The sequence below is a fragment of the Neomonachus schauinslandi genome, chromosome 9 (assembly GCF_002201575.2).
Source record: "Neomonachus schauinslandi chromosome 9, ASM220157v2, whole genome shotgun sequence".
NCBI lineage: Eukaryota > Metazoa > Chordata > Mammalia > Carnivora > Phocidae > Neomonachus > Neomonachus schauinslandi.
The window spans coordinates 140957182-140969047 of record NC_058411.1 but is presented as its reverse complement, the minus strand read 5'-3'; the positions used below and the strand labels follow the sequence as shown (position 1 = coordinate 140969047).

The window sequence follows — 11866 nt, the reverse complement described above, 5'->3', positions numbered from 1 at the left end:
GAGAAACCAGTGCGTCTGCGAGAGCGAACAGGAACAGGCAAACTCCCACCGAGGCAGGGTGTGGGCAAGGCGCTGGGACACGGACACAGCCGGACGGGGTTTCGGTGACTGGGGTCCCACCATGAATCGACGGGGGAGGGGTGAGGGGCAGATGACTCACATGGCGGCTTAGCTTATCCCTTGGCCGGCCTCTCCCCGGTGACTTTACTGCTCATGACCGTCTCCCTCAAACACGGAGAAAGGAGGCGATGTGTCAGCCCGGCGCCCCTCGGCCCCCACACCCGCACATCTGGCGGGGCCGACAGAACTGCAGAAGGAGCTCCAAGTCTCCCGGGTCGTGCCTCTTCTATTACACGCAGCGGGTGCTGATAAAGGGTAGGGTCTAAGAATACTCTTTACAGCACATCTGGCGTCGTGAAGGATGTTATTTACAAATGCTATAAATCGACGTGTCAGCTTTTCCTGCGCTATCAAAGTTTTCAAGATAAGCCAGTACGTGGAGTAACTCTCCTAAGTTAATTCAAACATCGGTACTTCTTAAGCTTAAACAGATAGTCAATTACCTGGTCACATTTTCTTCAACGTCTGGGCAGGTCAGACTCGCCCAGCTATTCCAGCGCCTGACCCTTAAAGATAAAATCTGTAACTAGTATTAAGACCTAGTTTATTGACCTAGTTTATTAGGGGGGAAAAAAAAACATGGCATTTCGAAAACAAAGTCTGGCCTGATCATTTTATGTGTTTTGAAAAAGAATCCTTCCTTTAAGTGGCTATAAAAATTATTAGTGCAACATCAAAAATTACAAAATCTATTTTTGGCTGAATTGCATTTGCTCCTTATATGGAGAGCTCCCTGAAGGACGCAGCCGAGGAGATTTAAGAAAAATATTTGCAATAAAGGCAATGATCTCGTCACATGGGCTAATATCCTTTAAGACTAAGAGGAAGCAGCCAAGGAAATTACAGAAATTACTTTTTTCTTCTAAAGCAAAGGTATAGGGCATAACTGTCCTTAACACCTAGTTGAACACGGGCAATGTGATTCAGGAGGGGATGTGAAGACAGAGGGTGAGGCCAGCAGCACTCGGACAGGACACTGTTTGGCCAGACAGACCAACCGCAAGAAGGTCGCTGTGACCGTGCCTGGGTCAACCAGCTAAAAGGTAGGTGGTCTCTCGAGCACGCGGTCTCCTCCAAGTGATGGAAGGATTCCACGCCGTGATGCGGGCATGAGCCGTGAGCTACGTTCACGTGGAGAATCCGGACGGCAGCGTGACGCCGGGCAGAGGTGTGGCTGCTCAGCGTGGGGGTTGCTGCCCCGACAAGGCACCCAGCTCACTGCCAGGGGGTCACACACGGGGTGGGGACAAGTCGCTGCTGCGTCGTTTGTAACGTCTCCCCGCATACCAGAATCAATCAAAAAACCACTTTGGAAACATGTTCTCTGACACCCTCTTCAAAATATTTATAAGGATCGGCTTTATTGAAAGTGAACGCGCAGAGAGAAGGCGGCATGGAGGCGTCTCTCCAGGATCAAGCCCTGGCATAGGAAGACAAGAACGCGCCGGCAGTGGAAGTTACTTATTTTTGCTGAGGGTTCTCTGCTTCTCTGCGTGCTCCACGATCTTCTCCTCCACGTACAGACCCTTCCTCTTGCGCACCGCGTTCATGTATTTCCGGGCCTGGTTCTCGGAATCAGCCTTTTCGCCAAAGTGCAAGTACTCTTCCTCGGTGGTCGGCACCCAGAAGGGGTCGCTGGGAATGACCTTGGAAGAGAAGGGGATAGAACATGCTGGGTCAGGCAAGTGTACTTTCATTTCAGACGGTCTATCAGTCTTAGCTGAAGGATAACAGTGAAGCAATGAACAGCTTGCTAGAAATGGTAACAAGAATGAAGACTCGCAGGAGGTGGGAATGAACGGAAGTGGGATCGACAGAGCCGGTAACACACACGCCCCAGAGCCGTCACTTCACACGAAGGAACAAGGGAAACTCTTCGTTTTGAATAATGTCATAAAAAACCCCTTTCACTAGGATGTATCTGGGTACTGGGGTCTTTTCATCAGTTTTGCCTTTGTCCCAGCAAAGACCGACACACGTAAGCCCCTTCTTGACGACTCAGCCTTTTGCTCCAAAACTCAGTGCTGTGCCTGGTAAGCCGGACCGCTTGGCTCACATATCTTCCCCGGACGAGAGGCAGACACAGGCAGCTCCTTCCCTCTTTCCTCTGGGCCCACGGCTGTTCACCACCCCGCCAGCGAGGAAGACAAGTCCGGGGCGGGCACGCTGAGGACACTTTCTCTCTGAGGCTGCCGCTGGGGGGGACGGAGGGGGCAGAGCTCGGGCGGGGGAAAGTAGCCGAGGTGGAGGGGGCTCCATCGCTCTGTGATGACCAGCATCCAGGTCATGATGCCCACGAAAGTGCTGACCTTGGACACGGACTTTCCTGAGGTCCACGTCCAAGGGACTGACTTCCAGGACAGGACAGAAGGGTGGGGGGATGGTTTCCACTCCCGATGGTTTCCCTCAGGCAGAGAAAGCTCCACGAGCCCAACACTCGTAGCCTCTCTCTGCCTCCTCAGCCCAGAATCTGACTGGTAAGTGTGAGAGGTGGAAGCAGACTTGGGGAGCGTGGCCTCTTCCTCCCCCTCCACCAGAAGCTGCCCCTGGAGGCACACGGCCTGCCCTGTCCCTTTGTGCCCTTGACAGCGGCCACCCGCCCAGGGCTCCTGCCAGTCCAGCAGGTATCCTTCTGGAGCACGGTACCCGGCGCTCAGTACCACCTGCGGTCAACACCACATTCTCCACAGTCAGCTTCACCAGCAATGAAGGTGAGAGTCTGACATTAATGTGCCTGATTTTTTTTGTTGTTTTCTCTCGTTTCTCAATTAGGGGAAGGAGGGGGTGGTATTTATTAAGTGGTCTCAAATCCTACACTTTTCAATTTAAAATACAGAAATGAAAGAAAAATATATTTTAAAATAGTTGCTATTCCATTTACAATTGTACCAAAAGCCCTAAGAGACCTAGGAATAAACCTAACCAAAGAGGTAAAGGAGTTTCAAAAGATCTCATTTTGTGTGGGCCTCGGACATGGCCTTCTGAAGTTTGCTCAGCTTGCTGGCCAAGACTCTAGAAACTACAGAACACTTACAAAAGAAATGGAGGAAGACACAAAGAGATGAAAAAACTTTCCATGCTCATGGATTGGAAGAACAAATATTGTGAAAATGTCTATGCTACCCAGAACAATCTACACATTCCATGCGATTCCTATTAAAATACCACCGACAACTTTCACGGAGCTGGAACAAATCATCCTAAAATTTGTATGGAACCAGAAAAGACCCCGCATAGCCAGAGGAATGTTGAGAAAGAAAAGCAAAGCCGGCGGCATCACAATTCCGGACTTCCAGCTCTATTACAAAGCTGTCATCATCAAGACAGCATGGTACTGGCACAAAAACAGACACATAGATCAATGGAACAGAATAGAGAGCCCAGAAATGGACCCTCAACTCTATGGTCAACTCATCTTTGACAAAGCAGGAAAGAACGTCCAGTGGAAAAAAGACAGTCTCTTCAACAAATGGTGTTGGGAAAAATGGATAGCCACATGCAGAAGAATGAAACTGGACCACACACAAAAATAGACTCCAAATGGTTGAAAGACCTCAATGTGAGACAGGAGTCCATCAACATCCTAAAGGAGAACACAGGCAACAACCTCTTCAACCTTGGCTGCAGCAACTTCTTGCTAGACATGTCTCCAAAAGGCAAGGGAGGATGGAGAGGGCACTGCAGATAGGAGGCCCCCTCCTCCCTCCCCACCCCACAGCCACACAAGCCCCCTCCTCACGGGCAAGGGGAGGCAGCTGGGAAATGGAACAGTCACCTGGGCAGCCATCCACAAAGACTGTCTACACTGCAGGAGACTAGGTTTAAGCTGGTTACTGGCGCCCTCCCCTCTCCAGCTGGACAATAAACCCATCACAGAATGTAAAGAAGCTATATGTTCTTAGCAGGTCTGGGGGGCAGTGGCGAGTAAGTTGTTAATCCTGCTAAAAAAGTGACAAATTTTATAAATAGCAAGAAAAGAGCTACTAGTTGAGAGACACTAGACTCAGACTGACCAACTTCAGACCAGAGTCCTTGTTTCAAAAATATAAGACCAGAAGTTTCAAAAGATCTCATTTTGTGTGGGCCTCAGGCATGGCCTTCTGAGGTTTGCTCAGCTTGCTGGCCAAGACTCCAAGGCCTCCTGCACTCACCTCCGTCTGCTGGAGGCCTCCTCTGGAGACCTGCTCCAGACCACCCCTCCCGTGGGCTCAGGTGCCCACACTGTGCTGGGCCCTACAGAACAGCCTCCTCGAGGCATCAGTTCGGAAGAAAAGATGCTGTTTTTGGACCGGTTTACCCAGAATTCATCTGCCCACTGTGAGAATGGTTTTTTGCGATCCCACAGCCTGAAGGGAATGGATTTTTGAGTTCATGGGAAGGCAGGCACCCAAGAAGAAGAAGAAGAAAGAAAAGGGAAAAAGAGCCCAGAAGGAAAGAGCCTGGGGAGCTCCCTGTCAGTCCCGTGCCCAGCCACCACCAGGATTACGGCCGGCAGGTGGGAAACACTTGCTGGGCGCTACTGTGATCCTAACAGAGTGCTCCTCACCGCGGGTGAACCCTGGCCCGCCCCGCGGGGTGGCCTCAGGGTCACGCAGCCAATCCTGAGCTCGCGCTGACACGCATGTACCCCGGCACTGGCTGGGATATTTTTCTTTCTGTGCCTGTTATTAGCTCCTTTTCTTCCTTTTTCATAGAAGGGGCAAAACATAGAAAGAGAAATTATGGGATTGCTGACTTCAAAGGTTTCCTCGTGGAAAATGCCTGTAATCTTATCTCCTCTATTTTTTGAAGCACTTTCTCTCAAAAGCTCTTGATTGTAAATTATATGGTGTGATAGAACACAAATGAAAGAAAGTGCCTTGGAGTGAGAAGCCAGAGCTCAACAACTGCGTTATTTCTAAACCTAGCTATGGGGGGAAAACCAAGACAGCCAGAAACGATCAGATCAATGACATTTAATTATAACATCGTTTTCAAGACTTTCAAAGATGTGACGCTTTTGGGAAGAGGACCAGGACAGGTGGCAGGGGGATGACAGAGGACGGCACCAAATTCTTGACTATGTTCTTCTTTAAAGTTATTAAGAGACGGACTGTTAATAACAAACTAACGAAGCCAGAAAGTAATTTTTTTAAAAAACCACTATTATTAAGTATGTAAGATTTCTGGCTTTTTTTTTTTTTTAATTGAGAAAGGAGACTGAAAAAAACCATCGTGGTTTTTCACATTAACAAAAACTGCCCATTCAGTAAAAACTTGATGTTGTTACACTAGCTGTTCCTAAATACCCATTCTCGGATGGCACTGGCTGATAGGTGTTTCAGGAGGGCATCTTTAGGCTCGGGACGAGGGGGCTCACTTCTGTGAAGAGCCAGAGAGAAAAGAGTTCAGACAGCAGGCCGCACGGTCCCTGGGGCAACCACTCTGCTCTGTGTGAAAGCCGCCGCAGGAAACATGTACACGAGCAAGTACGGCTACAAGCCAGTGGATTTTATTTACCAAAGCAGGTCATGGGCCATACTTTGCTGACTCCTCATCTAGTCAAAGACGACCTTTCCCAACCTCCTTGTTAGGAGGGCATGATCAAATGTGACCAGAGATTGGTTACGGGCAATGGGACATGTGCAAAACCCCATTCGTGTCCCTGCAGGGAGGGAGCGTGCCTCCCTCTTCGTGGCTGCAATGCTGGGGTGCAGGGGTATGGTGGGGGGCAGAAGCCAAGTGCTGAGAAAGGCAACAAACCAGAGGACCCCAGGCTCCTGCCCGTGAGCCCCCACCATCCCTGGCTGCCGCCCCAGATGCAAAAGAGAAGCTCTGCCTTATCTGAGCCACTCTACTCCGAGATCCTTTTCACAGAACAGCCTACCTGCCTATTTGCAATTAGGAAATAATGAAAACTTGACAGATTTTTTAAAAATGCATTTTATAAATCCACTGTCAGGGTTAAGTCCGACTGTAAGGTGATGGTGTATTCTCACAAACAATAGACTATATGAATTCAAACATACAATTCCTCCAATCACGATGCCATTACACCCGCTGTGAATACCTGCTTTGGATCTTATGTGCAGAGAACCCCAGGGATCTCTAACTACACTCTCTGTTCTGATCAAACACAGCATAACCCGGTCAGGTCAACAGTGTGGGTCAAGGCCATCGTCCCGCGATGGACGACTCATCATCCCTAAGATACTCCGGAGTGTGAGCCGCAGGTTCTAGAAGCAGTTTCCACAATGGTGGCACTGATGAAAAAAGTGTCACTGCTTCAAAGTGGGATGAATCCCTCTTCGGTTCTAAATATCATTTAGCCGCACTGCCCTGTAATCACACGTCTGGTCCCTAAACCACGTGGCAGAAGACTGTCATGATGTGTTTCATTAAGAACATCACGAAAACGTATTTACACTACAGACGTGGTTCCTCAGAAGTTGCTTTGATAAATCCATTCCTTCTATTTCTCACTGGTATGTGTTCTTATGCACAAGCTGGGTGCCAAAAACCGAAACCGAAACGGTCAAAGTGTGGATAAGGGGGAAATTACTACCCACTCCCATTCGGAAATGAGCCAATTAGGGTAAATGTTTTAGAGCTCCTGTTTTCTACATAATGAAATGTAGCAATGACATCTATTCAGATATAAACCAATAAAACCACCAAAACTTCATTTAGTTTCTAGACAAAGATACAAAATGCAAGAAAAATTTCACAATAAATCTGTTAGGATGAAGATTGTATTGACCAAAAAAAAAAAGGAACGTAAGTGAGAACAACAGTAACTGTGGTTCCATTGAGCTTTAAGAATGTGAGTTCTTTTAAGGAGAAGCAGACTCACACGTGTGAGTCCTGGATTAGCAGCTTCACTTGTCTCAATTCAGGGGACAGGAACTGCCCGACTACAATCTGCCCCATCAAGTCTGTTTCTCTCAAGTGTCACCTTTCTTTACTCTGCTGACTGACTTGACTATAAAATTCATTTTAAAAAGGAGGTTCTCCCAAGGGGAACCCTCCTACACTGTTGGTGGGAATGCAAGCTGGTGCAGCCACTCTGGAGAACAGCATGGGGAGGCTCCTCAAAAAGTTGAAAATAGAGCTACCATACGATCCAGCAATTGCACCACTGGGTATTTACCCCAAAGACACAGATGTAGGGATCCGAAGGGGTACGTGCACCCCAAGGTTTATAGCAGCAATGTCCACAATAGCCAAACTATGGAAAGAGCCAAGATGTCCATCAACAGATGAATGGATAAAGAAGATTTGGTATATATATACAATGGAATATTATGCAGCCATCAAAAATAAAATGAAATCTTGCCATTTGCAATGATGTGGATGGAACTAGAGGGTATTATGCTGAGCGAAATAAGTCAATCAGAGAAAGAAGTATCATATGATCTCATTGATATCAGGAATTTGAGAAACAGGACAGCAGATCATAGGGGAAGGGAGGAAAAAATGAAATAAGACAAAAGCGGAGAGGGAGACAAACCATAAGAGACTCTTAATCTTAGGAAACAAACTGAGGGTTGCTGGAGTGGTGGGGGCTGGGAGGGATGGGGTGGCTGGGTGATGGACACTGGGGAGGCTATGTGTTATGGTGAGCGCTGTGAATTGTGTAAGACTGATGAATCACAGACCTGTACCCCTGAAACAAATAATACATGATACGTTAATTAAAAAAAAAAAAAAAAAAAAAGAGGTTCTCCCTCACTTACCACACTCCCCTTTGTGACCTGCGGTGAAACAGGACCCATCTGGCTGATGGAGGTGAGAGAAATAGGGGAGGGGGTTTGGCTGGAGCGGCGCTGAAGGAAGAGCCGGGGACGGGCCACGGGGGCCGAGAGCAAGCCCAGGTGAACGCGCACCAACGACGGCCCACAGCATCGGCCACCAGGCCACCTGCTCCACATGCTTTATCTCAGGGGGACAAACTCAGCAGGCTCCACAGTCAGCCCCAGCAAGCGGCAGAGTTGGTATCTGAAACCAGGAGTGGCCCACACCGGAGCCAACGCCCCTTCTACCAAGCCATGAACCTCCAAGGGAAAAGTGGGCGCTGTGAAGTTATTTCCATTCCCTGTAAAGTGACAACAGAAACTGCTTTCTTACACCAGCCTTTCTACTTACATCCAGTAGTTAAAAAATTCTACTCCGGACCCGAGGCCGTGACTGGACACCTAACAGCGGCTCCCGGCCTGTGACCTGCACTCATCCCCTGCACTCCTCCCAGCCGCGCGAGCCTCTGGTCTCACCTCTACACGGGTCCCCCTTCAGGGATGCTTCAGGAAGCCTGCTCTGACCTCCCCACCCGCTCCAGGTTACTACTTTCCCTCAAGTGAAAAAAGCAATGTGCTCACGATCACCGTCTGCAGTGTTGATTACGGATAAGGTTTGCTCTTCACCTACCTGTACCTACACTGACAGTGAGGTGTTCTCATGAGCCACTTCATCCCACAACACACGAAAGCCAGAGAAACCCTGAGCCCCCACAACGGGGACTGCAGATGAGGTGACACAAAGGAACTGAAAGCTGTCCCTGGCAGGAAGCAGACCTGTCCCCTCTAAACACAAGTATTTTTCCCCCGGAAGAAAAGTTCCTGAGAGTTTCACTTCCAAAATGTCTGTGATTTTCCTTTAAAAATCTATCTTCGAGTGTTGGAGAGGATGCGGAGAAAGGGGAAGCCTCTTACACTGTTGGTGGGAATGCAAGCTGGTGCAGCCACTCTGGAAAATAATATGGAGGGTCCTCAAGATGTTAAAAATAGAGCTACCCTATGACCCAGCAATTGCACTCCTGGGTATTTACCCCAGAGACACACATGTAGTGAAAAGAAGGACCATATGCACCCCAACGTTCATAGCAGCAATGTCCACAATAGCCAAACTGTGGAACGAGCCGAGACGTCCTTCAACAGATGAATGGATAAAGAAGATGTGGTCCATATATACAATGGAGTATTACTCAGCCATCAGAAAGGATGAATACCCAACTTTTACATCAACATGGATGGGACTGGAGGAGATTATGCTAAGTGAAATAAGTCAAGCAGAGAAAGTCAATTATCATATGGTTTCACTCGTAGGTGGAACATAATAGTGCGGAGGACCACAGGGGAAGGGAGGGAAAACTGAACAGGAAGAAATCAGAGAGGGAGACGAACCATGAGAGACTCTGGACTCTGGGAAACAAACTGAGGGTCACAGAAGGGAGGGGGTAGGGGATGGGGTGACTGGGTGATGCGTATTAAGGAGGGCACGTATTGGGATGAGCACTGGTGTTATATGCAACTAATGAATTGTTGAACACTACATCAAAAACTTATGATGAACTATATGCTGGCTAACTGATCATAATAAAAAAAATAAAAAAATAAAATAAAAATAAATAAAGTTGCATTCTACACAGAAAAAAAAAATCTATCTTCGAAGGGAAACATAGGATTGAATGTTCTGAGTCTTAAATTTTACATGCAGTAAAAAGAAAGAATGAATATGTGCGTGTGTGTGTGTGTATTACAGGCCACCTGTGACCCAAGGATCATTCACTCTGGACGAAAAACAGCCACACGCCTTCTCCTGCGCCACTGGCGGAGGAGAGCCCCAAGAAGGCGACCCGGCGCGGGAAGCCCTGTCTGCGCGGCCTGGTGCCGAGGGCAGGCAGCACGTGGGGACCCGAGGGGCAGGGAAGGGGATGCGGGCTATTACCTCCCAATGGCTGAACACCAGCTGCGGGCTGGCCAAACCACTCGTCCGCTTCCTGATCTCATCCGCAAAGCCGAAACTCTCAGCGACAGGCAGCACGGCCTTGATGATGAACATGTCTGTCCCTTCTTTCATTTCTTCTTGGAGCACTCGGCCTTCTCTCTTTGACAAGACAGCATAGACCCGACCTGCAAAGCCATACCGCTTTTAAATTCATTGAGCTGCCGCGTCTAGAGCCTCACAAAGACCTGATTACTCACGCCCCCGTAACAACCCACTAGTGAGTAACTTTGTTACCAACCAGCTGGGTGTACAAAAGCATGAACACTTTTTTTTTAAGTATTTAAAAGTACAACTATAAAAAATTGGAGACATAAAGGTAACAAAAAGTGAAACCAGCCCAAGCGGCATGACCCAAAGGGCAATCCCCCCAACACGGCATGAGAAGGGGGAGACTTTGCAAAGAACCTTCTGATACAGTGTCACCCATGAGCGGTCTCTGGGCATGAAATCCAGTGAGATGAGTGTGATTGGGCTTTGTAAATATTAAAATATCTTAATAACCATGAGACGTTATTAACAGGACGGTGATAGCATAAGGCTACTTGGGCCTAGGAAGCAAGCAACTGGCACAGTGACATTTTTATATCAAAAATGAAAACCACACACATAGAGATGCGTGCTCATGTTTTTAAAAACTGCTAACATCTAAGTGGCAGAAGTATTTTATTTCCCTGAAAATGGATGGTCCTTGGCATCTTTAACGTCTGATAACAATGTCTCCCGCCACATCCCAGGAACACCAGCAAATCCTCTTGGCTAAAACTCGTATTCCGTCCTTCGGCCCAAGGCTGCCTGATGCTCAGAAGGGAGAGGTCTTCCCCGGGGCTCCTGCAGGAGCACCTCGGGGCACAAGTCTTTCAACCGGTAAGCAGGACAGACTCTGCAAAGAACAGAGACCGAGCATCACACACAGCTGTGAGGAACCGGCCTGGGCCAGCAGACACTCTGATTAAAGCCTCCCATTTCACCTACCACTCAGAAAAAATGGTTTTAAGGGTGTAACTGATCTGGGAACACCTTGTCCTTAAAGGTTTACAACGCTGTGGCTGAGCGGGGCGGTTCTCTCCTCTGAGCACCAGCATGGGCCCCGGCTCTCCCTCCCTGGGTGCCGGGGGGATGCCCTGGGGTGCCTGGCCCACCCAGAACTGCTTGTTTCCAACAAGGAACTGAGGACCCAGAGCCAGCCTTCTGACTGTGAACTTCTCCAACTCAGACTTCCCCCTGGTGGTGGGGATCAGGAAGGACCAAGGCAAACAAAAGGCAGGAGGCCCACTGCATCATGTGGCGGCCTTAGGAATAAAAAACCCCTAAAAACTCTAATGGGTCTTTCTCAGCTCCAGGTTTAGCTGAAAAATCAAACCACAATTCTGTTAGTGCTGAACGGCACAGCCTTCCCCCTACTCTCCCCCACCACCTCCCACACTTTCTGCTCCCTTCCGTTTCCTGAGTGCTTGGATTCTCACTTGGTCAACACCTGGGCTCTATTGCTGGCCTGGGCTCAAGTGGAACTGCTCTGTTGACCTGTCACCGTCACTTTCTGATGGCAAATGTCCTTTTCCCATCCTCTCATGATTTCTGTGTAGCTGCAAAGCTACTGACCCATGCCGCTGATGGCTCTCCCCAGCGTCAGCACCGCCCCCCTCAGACCCCGGCCCTGTTGGGGACCAACGTCCCCCCACGACCACTCGCTGAGGCTCCGCCTCTCTGAACTCTCCCTGCGGAGACCTGATTCGTTTACCATTTGTGTGCGTTCAACACGGAGGCCAAGCCTGAGCTGCTGAGACTGCCCCTACACCCAGGCCCCCCACCCTGTCACCCTCCAGCCCCACGCTGATCACGGAGCCAGGGCACCCCGACCGTGAAAATCCAGCCTGAGATGAAACGCCGTCCCTGCCCGTTGTCCACACCAGAAGTCTGTGTTACAGAAACAGAAGAGAGGGTCAGCAGGGAACGGAAGGGTCAGCAAGATCCACCAGAGAGAGAT

At 49.0% G+C, this 11866-nt stretch overlaps 1 protein-coding gene across 1 annotated transcript in view; it reads right to left on the bottom strand.

Moving 5' to 3' along the window:
- Positions 1-1460: 1460 nt before the first annotated feature.
- The window catches only part of EFL1 (elongation factor like GTPase 1), a 145415-nt gene continuing 135009 nt past the window's right edge, over positions 1461-11866 (bottom strand). The window contains 2 exon segments of the mRNA XM_044917993.1: positions 1461-1766; positions 9823-10007. Of these exon segments, the coding sequence (XP_044773928.1) occupies positions 1578-1766; positions 9823-10007 (374 nt within the window). The 3' untranslated portion in view covers positions 1461-1577.